The sequence below is a fragment of the Dermochelys coriacea genome, chromosome 13 (genome assembly GCF_009764565.3).
Source record: "Dermochelys coriacea isolate rDerCor1 chromosome 13, rDerCor1.pri.v4, whole genome shotgun sequence".
In the NCBI taxonomy this organism is placed as follows: Eukaryota; Metazoa; Chordata; order Testudines; family Dermochelyidae; genus Dermochelys; species Dermochelys coriacea.
Window position 1 is genome coordinate 23,535,765 of NC_050080.1, and position 23,127 is coordinate 23,558,891.

The window sequence follows — 23,127 nt, forward strand, 5'->3', positions numbered from 1 at the left end:
AAATAACCTTGCTTTTCCTAAGATATGCCAGGTCAGCAAAACACCAGATGTTGGGGGCAATAATTGTCTTATTCAAAGTTGCAAATAGAACAAAGAAGCCCTGTTTATGTTGTGTTTAGTTTCTTCTGTAGGGAGATGTTCTTCCCACACATCCAACCTTGAGTTTATAAAAGGTTCAAGCATGTCAGTATAAAATATGGCCTCCTCCCACCTCCCTTTCCCAGGGACCAATGCCTGCTTTAAAACACAAATAAACAACTTAAAAAACAATCTTTATTGTCATATACTTTCACTGTTTCTTTGCTTTTACCCCTAAATATATATCTTTTGAACAAGCAAAGGAGCTACTTCATTCCTATGGACCGCAAATCAAAAGTCAACATATATATTTTATACTAATACATTTATTAAAGTACTAATTAAATGTTAATTTGTCAACTTAAAACCATAAGCAAAAACATTATGTAACCTTTAACCATTGGCTACTATGCTATCATGTCTTGCTGCTAAACCTATCCAAAAAAGTAAAACTACCTACCCCATCACTTTCCCCCGCCCATAAAAAAATCCATATATTTCATAGTAATCAATTAACAGTGTCTCTAAGCCTAATAAGCAAGGTGACACTCCGTCAGCGCTGTATGTAATAAACTCCTGCGCTTAACCTCTACACAGTGTGAATTCATGTCCTTCACTGACTGCAAGTGTCTATTTTTTGTTTCTCTTTGTTTCTGGAAAACCATAAGATGATGGATTTGGTCCTGATGGTGGGGATCTAGCCACTCACAGAGTGGTTCTACTATAGCCAACCCTTGCATTGTTCCATGCTAATGTTATGCTGATGAAGATTCATTCATAATAACAGAAGTTTGAGTTTACCTCATTAGTAGTTATTCCACATTTCTGTGCTTTATGGTACTAGACGATGGGCAATGATACCGTCTTCTTTTGGCGAGACTCAGATGTAGTGTGTTCCTGAGGGAAACCGTCAGTTTTTTCAGTAACTTTTTATCCCATAACCTGGGATGCTAATAAAAAAGAACTTGTAATACAAATACAGGTGCCCTCAGATTCCACCATAAACTTTTATAGCAGAGTTCAAACAAGAGATCTACCCCCGTGAAGGGACATACGTAGAATTTCACAGGGCTACTTTCTCCTAATAAGAAGACTATCAATACATCTCCTACAAAAATGATGCAGGTGTAGTTAGGTGACTGTTGCTGACTCTCTCCCCCCAGCCCAAAGCACACTGATGTATCAGCATCTTTTTCCTTCTCTCCCCTCTTGAAATTCCCAGCTCTGTTCAGAGCTATTAACCTGGTCACAAAGGCTTGTCCCAATCCAGCAGTTTACCTAATTGCCTTTTTATAGTGTATTGTGCAACTCTTTATTATCCTGTCAGAATTCACCTCCAAGGCTTCTGTTGAGGTGGGGGAATGGGGGCTGGAGAGGGAAGAAAGAACTGGAATGAATTTCTGTACTGTACAGCCACTTATGTCTGAAAGCTTAGAACAAGAAGGTGCATGTTTACAATACCAGAGGGATAGCTAAATACAATACAGTTTTTCTCAATGGGTTGGTAAATCTTTGCCATTTCAGACCTCTGTGGTCTAATCTACACATCCACACCCATATATAAATACAGATACAATTATTGATTTCAATAGTGGCCCTTAAAATCAGCAGTTGCTAACAGTTACCTCAGAATACTATCCGAGATATCACAATTTTTGCCCTAGACTAAGAATTAGGAGATATCTGTGGTTGACTTTTTGTGACAATTGCTGTATGCACCCTCTTCACTTAACTTCAAAACATACATTCCTATGTCTAAGTACAGAGTATGCACACGTTTTACAGGGTAGTTGCTTTTTCACTACACATAAATGCTATCAATCGCATCTTCAAGTACCCACAATTCTCTCTGGTCACATGGGGTCTCTTACCCATTTAGTTCACCAATCAGCTAAAATGAAAGCAAAGCAAAACTCATCATTTTCAAGTGAAAATTTATACACACCTTGTGATCTTGCAGTAGTGATTCACCCAACTCTCCCGTTCAAATCAATTGGAGTTTGAAAGGTGCAAGGAATTGGCAATTGACCTCTCAGTATATTTATTTGACTGGAGAAATTACTATAGGATTAGCTACTAAATGGAACACAAATAACCAGAGCCAGTGTGCTGGGGTCTAATTTTCTGAAGACCTAAATCTCTTGCACTGGGATCAGGTTAGATGCATGATCACACCCTGAACATGGAATCTTTCAGCTGAGGCTCTCCAAGCTCTTTGCAGCCTTTAGTTCAGGCTCACAGCACCCTTTGGGGTTTGGTAAATCCCATTATAATACCCATTTTACAGGGGCGTAAACTGAGGCAGAGAGCAAAGGGCTTGCACAACTTCTCCTCTCGTAGACACCTCTTGAAAAATTTGCAACACAGAACTGTAGAAAGGCTCCCGTTGACTTTGCACCGGGCCGTCTATTTTTCCAGTTTCCCTTCCTGAATAAGAACTGCTTCCAGGCTGAGAGCCCATTTGCAAGGCGACTGTGCCTAGCTATGCCCATCTGCAATTCACATTAGGAGAGTCGGTGCGTAGAGCAGCTGTAGGAAGAATCCTGCTTTGTGTGGGTTCCTCTGCCCCCCCAGGATTTGTAGTCATGAATAGCCTTTCCCCCCAGGTTATTAAATCAGGAGCCGCAACTGCAGATCTCACCGTGTCTGGGCTGTGTAGATAAGGGCGAGTGTATTTAACCCATGGAAGGCTTTGCCAGGCAGTTCCATTCCCATTAGATCTCCTGGCACACTGGCAAGGCTCAGCGAGAACTTACCGTCAAAGCAGACAGGCTGGTCAGCGTCAGTTAGCTTTCCCTTTAGGGACAGATACTCGCCCTGTCCTGAGCCTGGAAAGGGGATGCGCTTTGTTTAAATACAAGGGGTGGGAAGGAAGACCATTCCAGACAGCGCCCGGTGCGACTGAGGCTCCAGAAAGCACCCACGTCTTTGTTTTTATATAGCCAAGCAACGTACAAAACCCAGTGGAAACCCTTCCGTCTTTGTGAAGCAGGGGCTTAGGAATTGTTATTTGCTCTGCTTTAGCTCCGTTCGGAAATTAGTTGCAGATCAAATGCACCCCGGAGACCTGCTAACCTTTGGGCAATGTTTAGATGTAACATCCTGCTTGGGGATAATGATTAGTTAGGAGGGAAAGCATGAGTGACAATGACGTAGTTCTTTTCAGTCTCTCTCTCTCTCTCTCTGCTGTCCCTGGTCCTCATCCATCCCCCACTTTCTAATGGAATAATGCACTGCCGGCGAAGATGGAGAGAAGCATAGGTAAACGTCAAAACTCTTCTCTGCAGCTTCCCTTCCTTCCCCCTCTCTCTCTCTCTCTCTCTCTCTCTCTCTCTCTTTTTCTTTTTCTTTTCAGTTATATCTTGAATCCATTCTTTAGACCATGGCAAAAGTTTGGGTAGGTTTTACAGAAATCCATTAAAGGAAGCTGCTGGGGAAACTCATTCAGGCACACACACAAACTAGCCAGGAGGAAGTTCAAATTTCTTGCGACAGAATTCTCAGGTATGGAGGGTGCGGGGGGAGGCGGGCGGAGGGGGAAGAGTCCTTTTCAGTGGGGATTGTTGTAAATAGGGTCTTTTCCCTCTAGGGGACGTATGGCTCGTCTGTTAGTTTGTTGCTTGTTTTTCAGTTTTATTCAGAGGCAAACTGTCTTTTAAGTTTTTTTGCTTTCTTTTGCTGTAGAATTTAAACATAGTGAAGCGGAGTGCCGTGTGCACGTGTGGAAAACAAAATGCATTTAGCTGGTGATGGACTTTAAATTTAGTTGTATTTAAAAAAAAATTAAACTCAGTTTAGGAAATCCAGATTACATTTAAAGATGTAATTTATAGGGGTGACATATTGTACTCGAGGAATCTGTGTATCGTTTCTTAGCTTCGGTCCGCATTGTGTCAGGGAGCGGTTTATACAAATGGACGTTTTAGAATGAGTTCAAGCACTTGGGACTCGACACCAATCCAGTGTGGATGGAACCGGAGCTTAGTTCGGATGCTGCTGTTACCCTGGTTTCTGTTCCCTGGTAACAATGCAGAGCTGCACAGAGGCGCGAGTTAGTTATCTGGACTCATCCTTCTTTGGAGCCGATGCTGCAGGGAACAGGACCGGGACTGTTAGTGGAACAAATCCCAGTTGCGAAGGAGAGAAATGTGCTTGTATTGTTCCGTACCATGGAAAGGGAGACTTGTCTGGGTGACCAAGCAAACTCGTATTACCCAAACTCCTGGTTCCCTAGTATATGTAGAGAGATGCATCTGTTTATCTATAAGGTGCATGATGATGCTGTGTAATAGGAAGACAGTGGAATATAGCTTGTCCCCAGTGAAGTCGATGGGAACTTTGCCATTGACATCACAGGAGTTAGGAATTCACCCTGCGTCCTTAATGCCCCGCAAGAGGGGGGAAGGAAGTAGTTACGGGCTCTGAGACAGAGGCAAGGCGTGTGCTGTGTTAGGGACCAGCGAGCCGTGTCTGCTGTGCAAGGCATGTTTTGGCATCTAGCTTTGCTTACTGGACTCAGTACACCAGCCCTGAGCCATAGCCCCAGTCTCCCTGATACTCAGCGCCCTGCTCTTACCTCCCGAAAATCCCCCCAGTAGCTCCAAACACGGGTGGTTGTTTTGGTCCCAGAACCTCCCCTCCTCCCCGTCCCCAATCCTGCTTCGATTGCCAGTGTGGTCTCTTTAAACGATGAGAATCTGGGTTCAAACAAAGAGCTGGAGAAATTAATTGGCGAAGGGGAAACCCCATTTACACTGGCCCCCTGTTTGTTTGACTCTATATTTAGCCGTGTCCCGGGTTGAGTTTGTTTATTTGCATCCGTATCTGTCAGGGCTGCTCTAGGTTTGGTGTGGATGGGATGGGAGCTGGACCAGGGTTTATTTGGCTGGTGGCTTTCTGATGAAGGAGGTGCAACTGACATCATACAACTAAAAGCACTTAATGGGAAAAATGGGGCTTTCCCCATTTGATGAAATAGCTAAAGTCCACTAATGAGGCGTTCACAGAAATATTTTGTTAGCACCAGGAGTCTGCTTGCCATTTCTAGCCAAAAGGACCGGAGAAACAAAGAGGGAAGCCAGAGGTTAGTTTCAAGTATCTACATTCTTCACAGATATTTATTTTCAATAGAGAATAAATAGGATCGCTAGTTTAACGCTCCCTAAGGTTTGTAAATAATAAGTAATTAATAGCTCTTCGATATAGATATATACATTAGATTTTTAAAAAAATCAAATCGAATTCTTCCTTTCGTTTATGCGAATGAACAATTATAAACTGGAGGAAAGGAACAAGATATTTTAAGTGGCATTGGAAAAACCATCAAATTACTATAGAATGAATCGTTTCTTCCGCTCCTTTCCTATCCCTCTGGTGGAAAAATTGCAGCGGAGCTGACAGTCCAGCAAAAGACAATATATTTGTTGGATTATCAGGTGTTTCGTTCTGTGGGTTATGTGGAAAATTCTCCGGGCTTTACTACAGCTCAAGTCAGTTTCACAAGTTAAAGTCCTATGAAGTTAATTGGTACCCTTTGTTTTCGGAATCAGAGAACTCAGGGTTGGGTTTAAGAAATATGGTTTGGATGAACCGCACAACCCCAGGCATGCCTTTCCCACCTCATTTTCGACAACAAATTCCATCGTATGTTAGAACATATTAAAATCTTGTTGAATTAAAAGAAAAATTATTTTTCGTTTAGTGGTCGTGGGGGGGGGGGAAGGGAAATAGCCGTTAATCGGTTAAAAAATCAGACTTAAATTTCTGATCAGAAATTTTTCTCAGTTAGGGAGATTTTTAAAAATGGAAGTTTAAATTCTAGTTGCGACTTGATAATTCCGTAGCTCCAAATGCATGCTGGATGTTCTAAATATGGATCAACGATGGGCAGCGCTCCTCTTTCTCGACCTATTTGTGCAATGATTTGTACTAATTCCTTCTCCAAAGCAAAGGCAGAGATGAGCCCTATTTTGCTAATGCACCGCAGGGCCTTCCTTCTTCTGCAGAGAATCGTTTGCTATAAATAAGCATCATTGTTTGGGTTCTCTTTGACCTTTCGCACCCAGGTCCGCACAGAGGATTACCAGGAAGGAACATCACAGAAGGGAATTAGGATACAATTGTCAACGCACATAACAACAGTAATAAAATAACTAGTTTTTCTTATTTCTTATTTCTTCTAATTAGTGTCAGTTCTTATTGGTTCAATTCAGCTACACCGTAGCCTATTAAATCCCTGTTTTAACTGGTTCCTATTATTAAAGGCATCTCACGAGAAATGGTGGATGTATTTCTTCAACCTCTAGTCGTTTTCATCTTAATTCCACATCCAATTCCTTTTCTCAGTTCAATTAGATTGGTATTAGTCACCTATCTTTTAACACTTAAGTAGGAAAATAATCTGTAGTGTTGACAATTCTGCTTATCTTTAATAAAAAAGTTAGTTTAGCAACTAAAATGATTTTTTAAAAGAGAAATCAAATATATATTGTGTCTTGTGAAAGAAGCAAACGATAAGTGGATTTTTACAGCTTGCATTTAACATCTTAATAAAATAAAATAAAAATAAAAACCCTATCCAGGTATTCAGGAGGAAAGGAAGATGGCATCCCCTAAACAATACTGCTCTAAAATGACGCATTCCCTTAAAAGGGTATAGATTTCCTTATAGGTTTCCCCAAATGGAATAACAAAGTGACTGATTATTCAGTTCTTCACCATACCGGGTAATCTCTTGCCCAGGGAAATACGTTAAATAAAAATAATGAATAATTTCAAGGCTGTTGCATTAAAAATAAATGTAAGCATTTGAAAACAAAATTAAAGTATACTATACATCTATATGTAATAAGGTGGTATCTAAATGTACACCTGTAGTTATAGAACATGGACGATAAGTAGAAATCTGTATCTACATACAGCTACAGAATTTATGTATACAAAAGTAGAATCTGTATCTGAATCTAGATTTAAAATATATGGGCAAGAGGAAGGAATCTGCATCTATATAAATATAAATATACCTATAATGAGAATCTATATCTAGATATAAAATAGATAAACAATAGGGAGGAATCTGTATCTGGATGTAGATATAGAATATACATATAATGAGAAATCTATATTTAAACTGTAGATATAAACTATATGGACAATAAGAAGGGATCTGTGTAGGTACATGGAGAGGGATGATATAAGTATAATAACAAGGAATCTGTATCTAGCTATACAATACAGAAAGAAGGTATGTAGCCGTTTAAATCTGGGTGTCTGTGCTTCCCACATACGGCTGTAGTGCATTACACTGTATTTTGGCCGGGATGGCACGGGTGTTCTGTCTATACGTGGCTCAGAAAATGATCCACGGATTTCTAGCAAAATTAATTACACTCAGGAATCGTTCGAGAGACAAGATGATGGAAGCGGAAGCTCCCAGCCTCCAGTGGGGGGTTTCTTTGGGTCCCTGTCTTGCCAGCGAAAACCGGCTCCAAAATCAGGGCTAGGCGGCTCCTTTGGGAAGATAGATAAATAAATATAGTTGTACATATAAATCAGTGAGGGGGAACTACCCCCCTATCTCCTTCCACCGCCAACTCTCCCTCTCCCTCTGCTGTGTGGATGGCAGAGCCTAGAAGGTGTGGGTGTTGCTGTGTAAAGGGGCGCGGGGGGGGGGGGGAGAAGGGCTTTGATGAGGACTGTGGTACCTCCCTCAGAAATGCAGCAATCCTCTCCCCTTCTTTCTGATAGATGGGCGCATTGGGATGGAGACGTGGTGTGCACAGCAAAAGACTTGCGTTGGCAATCTGGTGATCATCCCACGTCCCCCTGCCTTTCTCCCCTTAGGCTCCTCTGCATTGGACTGGCATCACTGAGGCTGGAGACAACCAACCCGCGTCTCTGCTGCTCAGAGGGGACAGGGATATTCTGGAGCACAGGCTGGGCACCAGACCGCCGACCCCCCCTTCCCAGCACTGCAGAGACCCCCCCCTCCGCGACCCCACTTCACTCCCCAGTCTATATGCACAAGGAAGAGGGCGAGGTGTTGATCGGGAGGTGCCAAGGAGTTCAAACCGAGCGGGGTCATGCTCCAGGGGACACTGAAGGGGAGAAGGTCCAATTGCGGTAGGAAGTGGAGATAGTGGCTTTGCCAGCCCCTCAGTAGCAGAACTTTCTCGCCTGGTGCCGAGGATCGCCGGCTTCTTGGTGGCCAGAGGATCCCAAGCCAGTGAGTCAACATGGCCACTCTGATCCGGAGCAAGCTTTCCAACGTCGCCACCTCGGTTTCCAACAAGTCCCAGGCCAAAGTGAGCGGCATGTTTGCGAGGATGGGCTTCCAGGCGGCTACCGATGAAGAGGCGGTGGGCTTTGTTCATTGCGATGACCTGGACATGGAGCACAGGCAAGGGCTTCAGATGGACATCTTAAAGTCGGACGCCAGCGAAGAAGGAGCAGAGCCTCCCCTAGAAGGGGATATCCATTACCAAAGGGATGGCACGGGTCCCCTGCCCCCGTCCGCCTCCAAGGACGAGGGCATATGCTCGGAGCTCTCCGGCCAAGGCAAGCCAAAGATCACGGCCTGGGAAGCTGGGTGGAATGTCACCAACGCAATCCAGGTAATGGGGAGGGGGCCATCTCACTGCACGCCCCTCAGCGCTGCAGGTTACCTTGGCAGGCATGTATAGGGAATAAGGGTCATCATAATAACCGGGGTGGAGGATGGGGGGTGGGCGGGGGAGGATGAAATCTCCCTGCTGCCTTCAGTCTGACGCAGAGCCTTGAAACATACCAGACAGACATGGCAGGCACATGCGTTGGGGGTCTGTGTGTGTGAGGTGCGGGTGTTTACACACTCACACAAACTCACAACATCGTTTCAGATCGTGCTTGTTACACAAACATGTCAGCCCCTCCCACCCCCAATTGTATGCGCTTTTTCCTCTCGGGAATTATATGTTGACGGTGTAAGACGCTTGTGCGAACAGAGAGCTCAGGCCAACAGAGGGTGTAAATATGGAACGCAGCCCACTCCCCTATGCTGGCCTTAATGGTTTGATGGAGTCAATTCAGTTTGGGCTCGGGGGTAAATTACTAAAAGAAATTAAAAAAAAAACCCCCCGATCATCCCCTTTTCCACTCCACCTCACATGGCAAGCCGCCCAGGAAAGTTTAAAAATGAGAAGGAGCGCCTGGCTTTTGCCAACTCTCTCCTGTTTCAATAGAAATCACGGGACCAGCCACAATGGCACGGCCACTGAGCGTTAAAGTCTCTCACCGGGACACTGTACAAGCCAATGAGTACACCTGAGTGGGGTGCCCATTGCCTCTGTTTTCTCCCAAAGTCCTGACTCGCCAGGAGAGACACTGCTGAAAACGTGAGATTTGGGTATTTGTGACTGATTTTCATTTGGGGTTTGAGGGGATTTAGTGCCCCCCCCACCCCCATCCTCCTCCTGTGGCTGCCTGGATATTGGAATATTACCCGTTTCACCCCGAAATGATTACCCGTCGCAAATAAACCCGGAGCGGTTTTAGGAGTCTCTCATCTCTTATTAAAAAGCTTCCGTCTGGTAGTTCATTTGTACTGATAACGTTCCTAAACCAATGCTCTCCCCACTGGACCCGTTCCCTCTGGGCCCCATGCACACGGAGAGAACAGCCGTGGTGGGTTTGCCTGTCGTGGCAAACGCCCCCTTTCCCCCCGCCCCCCCCCCCATTTTCTAGCTCCAGAATGATTCTGCAGATAAAGCGTGTTTCCTTACGGGATTATAGGCCATTTCAAATGGAAAACGAGTCCTTTGGGGGAGAGCAGCTAGAGACTTTTAAAGGTGTCACCCTCCCCATCTTAATAATGCGGACAGATCCCACAAGCAACTCGCACTCTCAAATGCAGGGACATCCTCAGTGTGTCAAAAGCAACTGCACCACGGAGAGTGTGCGTTGTGAGTGGCAACGCAGCCCAATGAGTTTTAATCGGGCTACATGAATATTTCCAAACCTTTCCCCAGAGTTGTCCCTTAAAATGGGGTCTCTGTTTTGATGGAGACGAGATTCAGTGTCCTATATGTTTGAGTGGGGAATTAAAAGGTTGATAGGAGATAGTCAGAGGTTGGGAAATTGAAATAGCGGAGTAATAATAACAACAACAATAAAATAATAATAAAGAGTGAATTTTTTTATGAAATCGTGAAGAGTATTCTTTTTCCAATTCTGAAATGACTAACTTCTCTGCCTTTCCTTCGGAATACAGATTTTTAACAAATTCTGATCAAATGTGGTTTTGTTTTAAATTAAAATGATTGTCTTCAGTTCAGTTTAGCAGCTCAGGAAATATACAGGTTTCAGAGTAGCAGCCGTGTTAGTCTGTATTCGCAAAAAGAAAAGGAGTACTTGTGGCACCTTAGAGACTAACAAATTTGGTGCCACAAGTACTCCTTTTCTTTTAGGAAATATACAGACATTTTAAAAGACAGACAAGTGAAGCAGGAATCCTTGTCCAATTTCATTTTTAATTTCTCTCTCATAACTGATTATATGAAGCAGGATCTTGCTGTTGGTTTGTGATGTGATTGCATCGAGTAGAATCTTGCTTGTGTGTGTGCGCGTGTGAGAGAGATCTTGCTGTTGTATGTATGTGGTCTCTAAAATGAACAATACAGTATCAATTTTGTCTCTTTCTAGGGGATGTTTGTTCTTGGCCTGCCCTATGCTATCCTTCATGGTGGATATCTAGGACTCTTTTTAATTATTTTCGCTGCAGTAGTTTGCTGCTACACTGGGAAAATCCTTATTGCCTGTCTTTACGAAGAGAATGAAGATGGGGAGATAGTCAGGGTGAGAGACTCCTATGTCGACATTGCTAACGCTTGCTGTGCTCCCAGGTTTCCCAAGCTTGGAGGGAGGATTGTGAATGTGGCTCAGATCATTGAGCTGGTCATGACCTGTATTCTCTATGTGGTGGTCAGTGGGAACCTGATGTACAACAGCTTTCCAAACTTGCCTGTCTCGCAGAAATCTTGGTCTATCATTGCCACAGCTGTGCTCCTGCCTTGTGCTTTCTTGAAGAACCTCAAGGCTGTCTCGAAGTTCAGCTTGCTCTGCACCTTAGCCCACTTTGTGATCAACATTTTGGTGATTGCCTACTGCCTCTCCAGAGCACGTGACTGGGCTTGGGACAAAGTCAAGTTTTACATTGATGTGAAGAAGTTCCCCATCTCCATTGGCATCATTGTCTTCAGCTACACCTCCCAGATCTTTCTGCCTTCCTTAGAGGGGAACATGCAGCACCCCAAGGAGTTTCATTGCATGATGAACTGGACTCACATAGCAGCTTGTATTCTCAAGGGACTCTTTGCCTTGGTAGCCTATCTGACATGGGCTGATGAGACTAAAGAAGTCATCACAGACAACTTGCCATCCACCATTAGGGCGGTAGTCAACCTTTTCTTGGTGGCCAAAGCTTTGCTTTCCTACCCATTGCCCTTCTTTGCAGCTGTGGAAGTCCTGGAGAAGTCCCTTTTCCAGGATGGAAACAGGGCGGTCTTTCCTAACTGTTATGGGGGTGATGGGAGGCTCAAGTCCTGGGGACTCACCCTCAGGTGTGCCCTGGTAGTTTTCACCTTGTTAATGGCTATTTATGTCCCTCATTTTGCCCTCCTGATGGGTCTTACAGGGAGCCTCACAGGTGCAGGCCTCTGTTTCCTGCTCCCAAGTCTCTTCCACCTCAAGCTCTTGTGGAGGAAGCTCATGTGGCACCATGTTTTCTTTGATGTCGCCATTTTTGTTATAGGTGGCATATGCAGCGTGTCTGGATTCATCCATTCTTTAGAAGGCCTCATAGAGGCTTACAGTTCCAACGTAGAAGACTAAAGAGTGGCCAGAGCTGGTTGCATTAAAAGAGAATTACACTGAACATCCACATAGCCAAACAATTATGTATCCTTTTAAAGAAAAGATTCATTATTTTAGTTATGTGCATCCAAAAAAGTACATCATAGAACCTAAAAAATAAAATAAAATAAAGTCTTTGCCCTGGAGTCATTTTAATAAGCTAAAATTTTAATATTTTTTTTATTTAGAAATTATTTGAAGGAAAATATCTGACAACCCTCCTATCCTCTAAACAATGGTCTGAACTTTCTTTAGAATATATCTTGTAGGGTTGTAAAATGCCCTATCTAGAAACAATTTTCAAGGTAATAGTTTTGCAAATACTATGCAAGTCAGGGTTGCAAGATTTGAAACACAGTTGTCAACCCAATGGATTTGGGTTGCTTTTGTGTAAAATTAAAAGTAGATCTTGAGTAGTGGGTGGGGTCAGGGAGGTCGCCTTATTTTATACCCTGTGAAGGGTGGTTACAGAAGTGTAGACAAGACCTAGATTGTATGAATGCCCAGACAGTTAAAATGGTAACAGCTGGTGACCAACGATCCCAGTGAGATGTAATGTTTACATTGTAGTAATATAATAAATACATATCCTGAATTCTTTCATTTTAACTCATATCCAGTAATCCCATTTGATCAAGACCTTTTGCCTCCAGCTGAAATCACAGACCTGGAGTTCAGTTCTCCTTATTTTTTTTAAAAAATAATCATGACAGCTAAATTTAACAAAAAGTTGTTGGATTTGAAAGCGTTCAGGGTACAAAAGCAAGACAAAACTCATTCTGTGCAATCCACCAGATCTGTGCAGCTGTTTCAAATGTACGTGTGGTGTAATTGTGGTAAATAAGAAGAAAAAAATGTATATCAGAAGATTTATCTTTAACATATAATGTGGTACATAAATATATCAAACAATAAAGAGAAAACATAACGACTGTGGCTGGCATGGTTTGTTATAGGGACTGCAGGTTGGAGAAGTCTAACCAACATCATGAGCGATAGAGGAGGAGTATGCAGGTGTCAGGGCAGGGTTAGGAGTGGCTGAAGGGAAGATGCCTTCTTTATTTAGCTTTTGAAACAAGAAAGAGAAAGCAAGCCAGAGAAGGAATGAAAAAAAGAAAGGAAAGAAGAAAATAAAGGGCCAGCCCTGCCCACTCCCTCACAGTTGCACCAATGACCATGTATGACCTTTTCTCCCACTCCCACTGATTTCCATAGTCGTGCCCCAAGCGAATGGGAGGGCTGGGGGCTGAGCGAAGAAAGCGTGGCAGCAGTGACTGCGAGGCTGGGAAACCTCGCCACGCTCTGCAACTTTGGACACCCCTTACAGGAGAGGCGGCCATGGCCTCAACTGCCAGGGGGTCCCATCCAGTAAAACACCAGCCCAGACCACACAAGGGGACTCACGCCACCCCCCGATCAACTAAAGGAGTGTGGGTTACTCCCGCTGAAGTCAAGAGCGAAGCCCCCGATTTGCCATCTCATTCCCATCCGCCAGGCTGGGCTGCAGCAGGTACCCGAACAGTGCCAGGGTCGATGACACTTTACAAGGGCTAGACTCCTGGGTCCAGGCTACTGTAATTGTACTGCTGCAATCCTAGTCTACTCTGAGCCCAGAAACAAAGCTGTTTTAGGAAGGGGTTCCTTTTAACCGGCGACCAGGCAGGTCGCCCTTGCTATCATTTTTACTAGTTAAATAATTACCCTGAGCCTACTCCGGGAGCTTTTACGCAGGGGACACTCCCTGGGGAGACCCCTTGAGGATATTTAATGTCCTCAACCCACCAATGCGACGAACTGGTTGGCAGATAATGAGCTCCAGCCCTCCCACTGTAGCTACAGAGCAGACAGAAGAGCCCCTAAAGAGCTACTATTAGAGAGATGCACCAGAGCCTTCCTTAACAAATTTCAGAGTAGCAGCCCTGTTAGTCTGTATCCGCAAAAAGAAAAGGGGGACTTGTGGCACCTTAAAGACTAACATTTATTTGAGCATAAGCTTTCGTGAGCTACAGCTCATTTCATCGGATGCATGTAGCTCACGAAAGCTTATGCTCAAATACATTTGTTAGTCTCGAAGGTGCCACAAGTACTCCTGTTCTTTTTCCTTAACAAAATCACTCTGAGCCAATCACGACCCTTTCCCAACTGTAACCACCCTGTGAAGAGCTTGGATCTTGGGGGGGGGGGGGAAGAGCTAAGCATATTTTCTTCTCTTTTGACCCTCTACTTGAAATCACCGCTTTCAAAAAGAGAGAGAAGTTAATTTCCCCGCCCTAATTTCTTTTAACTATAACAAGATCAGACATCTTTCATGTGCTTTGTACAAAATTACACTGTAGGTCAGATGGCCAATAATAATAGCTACACCAACAATAACATTATAGAAATACATTATTCTAATTACCGAATTAAATTATTAGTAACAGGTGGACATTCTAAACGTCTTGCATAATAATAATCATCTGATAATCAGAACAACTATTTCATAGTGTTAATCACCTAATTGATTTCTTTCTAACCGATGGACATTCTGTTTTTGGAAGCTGGATATCTTGCATATCATTATTTTAATACTTTAAAATATTTTTACCCATACTGCAGCCCTCACCTAAATCTCCTATTGATTTCACAAGACATTTTCTGTCAGTAAAGCCCACAGAATCAGATTCGCAGTTTGTGCGACATCTTGGTTCATTTGTCCTGGGGGAGGGGGGGGGAGCTTGTAACGAAATAAAAGGTCTAAATATGTTAGTGTTTGAATTCAAATGAATTCGCGAAACAGGCTTGCTTCAACACCCTAGGACTCAAAAAATATAGGGATTGATTAGTGTCATTAACACGATGCCATCTTCCCATTGAGATTTGTACATTTAAGGGAGACAAGTGTAAGTGACCAAAACATCTTCATTAGTTACAAATAAAAACGCCCTGCCAATATATCGCGTCGGTTGATCTTCAATAGGTTAGAAGCATTTTAATACATGTAATCCCGTTTGATGTCAATTTCATAGGTCACTACTCCGGGAATAAAGGAATCGTTAACAGAAGTCCCCCGTTTTCCATTTTCAAAATGTTCTTCCTATAATCTGAGAGCACTCAGTTAAACAGGAATCTGAATTGAAAGGAAAAAGATATACTCTCCGCAGGTTTAGATCCTATTTCCTCAATTTAAAAAGAATTTGTGTTTGTGGGCTGTAAAAAAATAATTTAGTCGCTGCCTGGAAGAGATAGGATGGTTTTGTTGTTTTTTGAATGCTCCTTGCAAAAGTAATTCATCGCCGGCTAGCTCTGCAATGCGGTAAGAGGGAGAGCGAGCGAGAGATAAACCCCACCCGGTTGGCCAAATAGTTTCAGAGGGTGTCAGGACGTGTCGCTCAAGACTCCTTATAAGAAGGAGGGCAGCAGAAAAAAGAGAAGGGAATGTAAATCTCCTGATCCCAGGGAGATCAGGGCATCAGTTTAGTTTACCCCAAACTACGAGATCTCTGAAGGAGATCAAACCCAGAGGGTTATAGTTAGGAGCCTGTTTTGTTTTGCAAAATAACCAGAAAGGGGGGGGGGGGGGAGGTCTAGTATCTGTTTAGAGGGTGAATGACTGTTTAGGCTGGATGGGTGAATGACTCCTTCCCTCTGTGTGTTTGTGTTAGTGCCTTTTTCTGTGTTGTGTGTGTGTGTGTGTGTCTTCCTATGGTAGAAACTATAATAAAGAACAGAATTATTAGACTCATAGATCAACACAATTTGTTGGGGAAGAGTTAACAGGGCTTTTGTAAAAGGAAGTCATACCTCACCAATCTCTTAGAATTCTTTAAGGAAGTCAACAAGCATGTGGATAAAGGTGAGCCAGTGGATATAGTGTACTTAGATTTTCAGAAAGCCTTTGACAAGATCCCTCACCCAAGGCTTTTAAGGGAACTAACTAGGCATGGGATAAGATGGAAGGTCATCTCAGGATCAGTAACTGGTTGAAAGATAGGAAACAAAGGGTGGGAATAAATTGTCTGTTTTCACAATGAAGAGAGGGGAATGGCCATGGAGGCCACAAGGATCTGCATTGGGACCTGTGTTGTTCAACATATTTCATTAATGATCTGGAAAAGGAAGTGAACAATGAAATGGCAAAGCTTGCAGATGGTACAAAATTATCCAAAATAGTTGAATCCAAAGCAGACTGTGAAATGTTACAGAGGGATCTCACAAAACTGGGTGACTGGGCAACAAAATGGCAGATGAAATGCAATACTGATGTGCAAAGTAAGGCACATTGGAAAAAATTATCCCAACTATACATATATAATGATTGGATATAAATTAGCTGTTACCACCCAGTAAATAGATCTTGGAGTCACCATGGCTAGTTCAATGAAACCTTCACCTCAATGCACAGCAGTGGTCAAAAAGGCTAATAGCATGTTACGAACTATTTGGAAAAGAATAGAACACAAGACAGAAAATATCATAATGCCACTCTAGAAATCCATGGTGAATACTGCTTTCAGTTCTGGTTGCTCCCTCTCAAAAAGGATATAGTGGAATTGGAAAAGGTTCAGAGAAGGGCAACACAGATGATCATGGCTATGGAATGGCTTTCATATGAGGAAAAACTAAAAACATTAGTGCTATTTATCTTAGAAAAGAGATGACTAGGGATGTGTGATAGAGGTCTATAAAATTGTGAATGGTGTGGAAAAAGTGAATAGAGAAGTGTTATTGATCCTTTCACACAATACAAAAAACCAGGGGACACTGGATGAACTCAATAGGCAGAAGGTTTAATACAAACACGAGGAAGTACTTTTTCCCACAATGCACAACTAACCGGTGAAACTCATGGGATGCTATGGGATGCTGTGATTGCCAAAAGATACATCTGGGTTAAAAAAGAACTGGATAAGGAAAGGTCCTTCCATGGCTATTAGCCAAGATGGTCAGGGATGCAACATCATCCTCAGGGTGACCCTAACCATCTTACTGCCAGAAGCCGGGAGTGGAAGACTGGGGTGGATCACTCCACAATTGCCCTGTTCTGTACACTCCCCCTGAAGGTCTGGTATGGGCCACTGTTGGAGAAAGGATACTGGGCAAGATGGACTATTGGTCTGACCCTGTCTGTCAGCTCTTTTGTTTTATTATGTTCCTCTGTGTGTTTGATGTATATGTGTCCTTCCCTGTATGCGTCTACACATATATCTACTCCTGGTTTTGAGTATGCAGATGTGGCCATCTGCCCATGTTCATAGTATGTGTCAATTTCTGGAAGGGTCTGTTTGTCTTTCTTGCTCTGTGTGGGTCTTCTATGAATGTCTTCTATTTCTCTCACACGAAGACCTGGAAATATATGAATTCTAATGATATGATGATTAGAAGAAAAAGGGCAGATACAATACCAAACCAGTCAAAGTACTACGACCACCACATTGTTGGTAAATCCATAATAAAAGAGATGTTGTAGAGAGATATCTGATCAGCAGCTGGCATTGCTCACACAACATAATCACTCCTAGACACAATAAAAACTGTACCATCAGCCATTTCTTTGCAAAGGATGCTGGAAGTCACTATACATTAAAATGACCCTCTACCAATTCCCTCTCCCTTTCCCCATATTTTTCCCCAACAGATTTATGTTTTCTCCAAGTAAGTTGTTGATTTAAATGTGATCCTGGAAGAGCTGTCTCTTGCTCGCTGGACTTGTCTTGTGTGTTGCCCTGACCTAAGCTTTAAGAGATTAGGCAGTATTTGTTTGGGGAATTGCTTTAAATTATATTGTGCAGCCTAGACCACCACCTTGTCTACACTATAGAACTGCACCTTGCCCCACTATGAGTACGCCAATGCAGTGCCTTCACATAGCCATCCTGTTTTGGGGACACACAGACCAGTGCATCCACATGCCAAGCACTCCCAGCAACTGTTGCAGGGCCTGTGGGGTGCTGTTTCTCTCCCATAATTCCCAGCACAGCTTTTTGGATTTCCCAGGAGCAGATACATGTTGTGTCTGGTTTGTCATGTCTATTTTGCCTCCTGCTCACGTTTAGTTTGTTCCAATGAATGATGCCTGGGTTTCTCTCCTGGTGGTACATGCATAGTGAAGGACAAGGGGCCATGTCCTGGATGTGCCCTCACGCTCACATTGTGGATAACAGCAGATTCTCCCCAAAGCTGCTGCAGGATTGACTCTGGACCAGTTGTCTACGATGAGGCTTTTGGGTGGTGCTGCAGGAAGAGGTAAGGCACTTGGATGCTTCTAATGACTGAATTTTTGGTTGTCAAGCTGTTCACATTTTTTGTTATTTTTGTGGTTCTTTTGCTGACCTAAGGGCTTTTCCCCCTCTTTTCTTGGTCTCCCTACAGTATGCTGGGATGGGAGTGGTCTGGGCCCAGTTGTGAAGAGAAGAGATCTAGCCAGGCCCCTCCATGCGGCATAGCCACTTCCCCCATCTCCCTGCTTCACCTGCTGTAGTGGGGGCCCCCAAGAAAGACACAGGTTGTCAGGGCAGTGGGGTAACCCATGAGGGCTTGGAGAGGCATTCCTCCCCAAGGAAGTAAGTCGGGAGCTGGGATGATCGCTTTGTCTATCTGTATACGTTGCTAATGTCCTTTTTTCCTGCATGCTTCCTTTCAGATCGCAGGAGACTGAGGGGTGCATCAGAAACAGATGATGCCCTGCAAAGGCAGCTCCAGCCCTCCCTGCCTGTGCTGTGGTGCATGCGGTGGGGGGGGAGAGGGAGAGGGAGAGAGAGAGAGAGAGAGAGACTGTGTGTGTGTGTGAGAGAGATGCTTCCTAATCTTTCTCTGGTGTCTTTCGGGAGTGAAGGCTTATTGGTTTGGGTGGTTGAGAGTGGAAATCATGAAATGTTTTTAACTCTTAAAATATTAAGCATGATTTTCTCGTAATATATGTTTTGAAATCTGTTTTTATTGTAGTAGGACTCTGTACCTTTAATGAGATGGGCAGAGAGAAGCTGGCAGAGGCTAGCCTGGCTGACCACCAGCTCCCCTACTCTGAGGCGTGGCCAGAAGGGGCAGAGGAAATGGGCCAAATCAAGACCCGATGAGTATCGCCTCTGGTGCTTCCTTTCCCTCTAACCTTACTCAGAGGAGATGACATGATGATGCCTCGCATTCCTGTGCCCTGTCAACATTCCTGTGGCCACCAGTGGAGCTGCCCCGGTAGGGAGTGATGGGTCGAACACACCCATTAAGTTAAAGAAGCAAACCCAGGTCACACTGTCAGAGGTTCCATTTAAAAACATTGCGACCCATATATTTCCATGCAGTGTGCTGGCACCAAGTCAGGGACAGAGGATAGGCAGCTCATCCTTCCCTTTTCAGGGGCTGTCTGGGAGCCAGTGCAGCCTCCAGTGCAGTCTAGGGCAGCTCGGAAGGTTTCTCTAATTTTCACCACTGCTGCAATTGGCCAGCAGAATTGCTAGGGCACAAGAACACCCTGCTTATGCCTTGTCCTGTCTCTGATGCATCACCCTTCTTCCTCCATCACAGCCAGTGGTGGGGTAGATGGGAGGGCTTCTATGGAGGTAGGACAGATCTGCCAGAGAGGTCCCTGTGCTGGGAATTTATGCCTGAACTCTGACCCCTTTGCACTGGCTTAGCGGGCCCAAAGGGGCCATATGGTAACTATGAATTTGGGCACTGGGGCTTTTCAACCAGGATAAAGTCATAGATTATTCAGAAGGATCAAAATGATTTTTTGTCATGCAGTCAGTTCTGGTCAAGTGTCTTGCTCCTGTGTTTCTTTCATACTGTCTATGCACACTCATGGCTGATCTGATTTCAGTGCATTTCCTAAGAGATGACCTGGGTATGCAAGCTGAAATGCTAAGCAAAGTCTCTCTCTCAAGTCAGAATGTGTCCTCCAGACCTGTCAGTCTAGTGGCCAAAAGGAACATGATTGTATGTGCTGTGCCCGCAGCCCTTGTGACTTGGGCTTTAAATACACACGGGCACCATCCAGCCAGCTGGAGCAGGGACATTTCCGTGCTGCGCTGATGCTAGTAAAAGAACAAGAGCACCCAGTTTTGATTTGTTCATGCACGTTATCAGGTTACGAACAGGGAACAAAACCTGATGATCAAAATGAAAAACAAACCCATAACCCATATGAGTTGGGCATGATGAAAATCTGACAGCAAAGCTCATACAATAGGCTTTAGCAAAATTTATAATCTATATCCCTCTTCCCTGTATGCCCTCATTTACAGCTCTGCTAGCTTCTGATGATGTGTTATTGCAAAATTTTAAATTGGTTTTATTATAAAGGGTTTTGTGTACACTAGGAAAACAACAGTTAGGCCTGATTATGTTATCTTTGTACAACACCTAGCACAATGGGTCCCTGTTCTCAGATGGCCCCTATGCGCTCTCATAATACAAATAAATTGTAATAATCTGCCCCAATGGCAGCTTTCCCAGTGGTAAAAACTGTGGAAATTATAATGTAGACAGGGCTCAGAGCAGGGTTAGACTACATGGTAAAAGATGCCTGCACTATCTGTGTACAACAGCTTCCATCTTGATTTACACAGATGGGGCTGGACCCATGGACAATTACAGATCTGTGTTTTGCCCATGTATATGGATTCCTGAATTGTGGGGCTGCCTTGGTTAGAGTGGCAATCAGTTGCACTGACCTAATCAGTCAAGCCTTTTTTCATTTGTTTAGCAATGAAACGTTTATTTTGCCGTCAGTTTGATTTCTCTAAATAAATAGTGCAATAGCTGTTCCTATAATCACTTCTCCTTCCCCAGATGTATAAAAACACCCTGCAACACACCCTCTTCTCTCTCTCTCATATGCACCCCTCACCCCTTCCATGAGTATGGGTTCACAAGGCTGCTGACTGCACTGTAGATAGCTAGTTAACTAAGCATGTCATTTGAGGAATTGTGCTCCAGTTCATTTTCCTTTAGAGATATGGGACCCAATTGACCATTACACTGTGGCTCTTTTTCATGAGTGAGGCTGGTGAAAAGGGGCTGCGAGACAGCTGTAACCTCCCCATAGGATGACCAGATAGCAAGTGTGAAAAGGGGTGGGATGGAAGGTATTAGTTGCCTATATAATAGTTATCTACTTCTCAGAGGTGTTCTGAGGATAAATACCTTAAAGAGTGTGCAGTGGCGTAGCCAGGTGGAAAAAACAGGGGGAGCGGAGATAAAAAAAAAGGCACCACCCACTGGTACTCACCCAGCGGCGCTCCGGGTCTTCAGCAGCACTTTGGCGTCGGGTCCTTCATTCGCTCCGGTCTTCCGTACTGAAGGACTCCCTCCCCCCCGCCATCGCAATGCCGCCGAAGACTGAGTGTGTGGTGCTCAGAGGGTACAGTTATGGGGCCCATTTAAGTACCATAGATAAGATTTACCACCCTCCCCCAAATAAAACAAGAACATGGAAATGGCTAGTGATAGACTGACCCTGGGGCACTTTGGTTTGACATCTGATGGGGCTTTACACTGGAATTGAGTTACAGAGGGAGTACATTTTCTTACCAAATAGCTTGACTAGTCCAGAAAGGAACATCACGTAGATTAATATATTTCCAGGGTGAAGGGATCATTACAATCATCTAGTCTGAACTCCTGCATAAACACAGGCCATAGAAACTCACTCATTAAGTTCCACATCAAGTAATATATATATAAAATCAATATTATATCAGCTTTTGCAGCCAATCCTTTAGGACTTTCCCAAAGGACAGATGGCCTCTGAATGTTCACTCTTACTTTATGCACTGCCTTTGAAATAGCAAGATTGAGGCATTGGTATAATCCGTCTAAAACTGGATTATGGAAAAACACAGTTGATACTTGCTCCCTTTGCTGGGATGCATAGACACTAGCCATAGTTTGGCAGGGAAGGAGTTAACCCTGCCCCTATCCCTCTGCTCTCTAGAGGCAGGATCATAGCTGAGTGCTGAGATTTGCAAGCCAGGGAGACTGGACCAGCTGTGGGTGATTAATTCAGTCCCACCCCAGCCCTACTATAAGAAGGATATGCAAGGAAGCCCTCAGGTTTTGGTTTGGCAGGGAGGAAGGGTGTCTGGGAACAGGCTTTGTGTTGGCTGATTTGGTTGCTTTTGCTCTTGAGAATTTGGCAGAGGCAAGCCCTGCATCACCCCTTCATTTCAGGAGAGGGAAGCTCTGCTGTATTTTCATTTAGCTCATATAGGGGCTGGACATTCTTTACATTGACATTACTGTTCTATAGCAAAACCCTCCACAGACATGTTAAGCTGTTCCCAGGCAGTGTTCCTCTCTCACATCTGACTTTCTATCTAAGGAGTAGGGTGGTATGGTGGCATTCCTAGGAGGGATGCAGGAGCCAGAACATCAGGAAAATAAAATCACCCGGAGATGGGGTCTGAAAAGCACTGGAGCTGGGTTAAGGTGCAGAGATAAAAGGAGACTTTCACATGGTGACAACAGTATGAGTTGGGGCCTGATCACTCACTCTCTGGAGTAAATCAATAGTCTTAGAAAATAATATAGGGACATTGTAGTGGATCAGAGCGGTGAAGTTATCTAGGCTGGTGCCTGTCTCTGAGATTGGCCAGCACCAGTTGTTTAAAAAGAAGATGCCTGAAACCCTGCAGCAGGCAGCAATAGGATAACCTGTGCCCAGGGAAAGTTCTTCCTAATGCCAATGGTTAGAGGCTGGCTTATGCCTTAAAGCGTGAGAGTTTGTTCCTTCCATAGTTTTATTTTTTTAAAAAAATCTGACTCATTTTCCTGGATGGTCTCATTATCCATGTAAATATCCAGTTGTCCTCTGAATCCTGCTAAGCTCTTGCCCTTGATAAGATCTGGTGGCAATGAGTTCTACAGTCTTAGGGTGTGAAAAAGCAATTTTCTGTATTGGTTTTAAATGAACAGCCCTCCCATATCATGGGATGTCCTCTTGTTCTTACACCATTCATTATTTTTATAGCTTTTTCATGTCCCCTCCCCTTACTCTTTATTAAAACAAACAGTCCTGAAGAGCATGTTATCAGAGGAGCATAGGGAATGCCAAGGACCACAGAAGTCTTAGTCTGTGGAAGAGAAGAACGAGGGGGGATTTGATAGCTGCTTTCAACTACCTGAAAGGGGGTTCCTAGAATCTAGGAATTCCTAGAATCTGGATCTAGATTGTTCTCAGTGGTAGCA

At 43.9% G+C, this 23,127-nt stretch overlaps 1 protein-coding gene across 6 annotated transcripts in view; it reads left to right on the forward strand.

The window, feature by feature from the left end:
- The window catches only part of SLC32A1 (solute carrier family 32 member 1), a 62,377-nt gene extending 49,495 nt beyond the window's left edge, over nucleotides 1–12,882 (forward strand). The window contains exons 1-3 of one of the 6 annotated variants that reach the window (XM_038369053.2): nucleotides 2,967–3,582; nucleotides 7,921–8,690; nucleotides 10,756–12,882. In XM_038369053.2, the coding sequence (XP_038224981.1) occupies nucleotides 8,313–8,690; nucleotides 10,756–11,943 (1,566 nt within the window). In that variant the 5' untranslated portion in view covers nucleotides 2,967–3,582; nucleotides 7,921–8,312 and the 3' untranslated portion in view covers nucleotides 11,944–12,882. Of the gene's footprint in view, nucleotides 1–2,966; nucleotides 3,583–4,920; nucleotides 5,162–7,824; nucleotides 8,691–10,755 lie in introns of those variants that run through there. The other 5 variants (XM_038369050.2, XM_038369054.2, XM_038369051.2 and 2 more) reach the window with 5 other exon arrangements.
- Nucleotides 12,883–23,127: the final 10,245 nt, after the last annotated feature.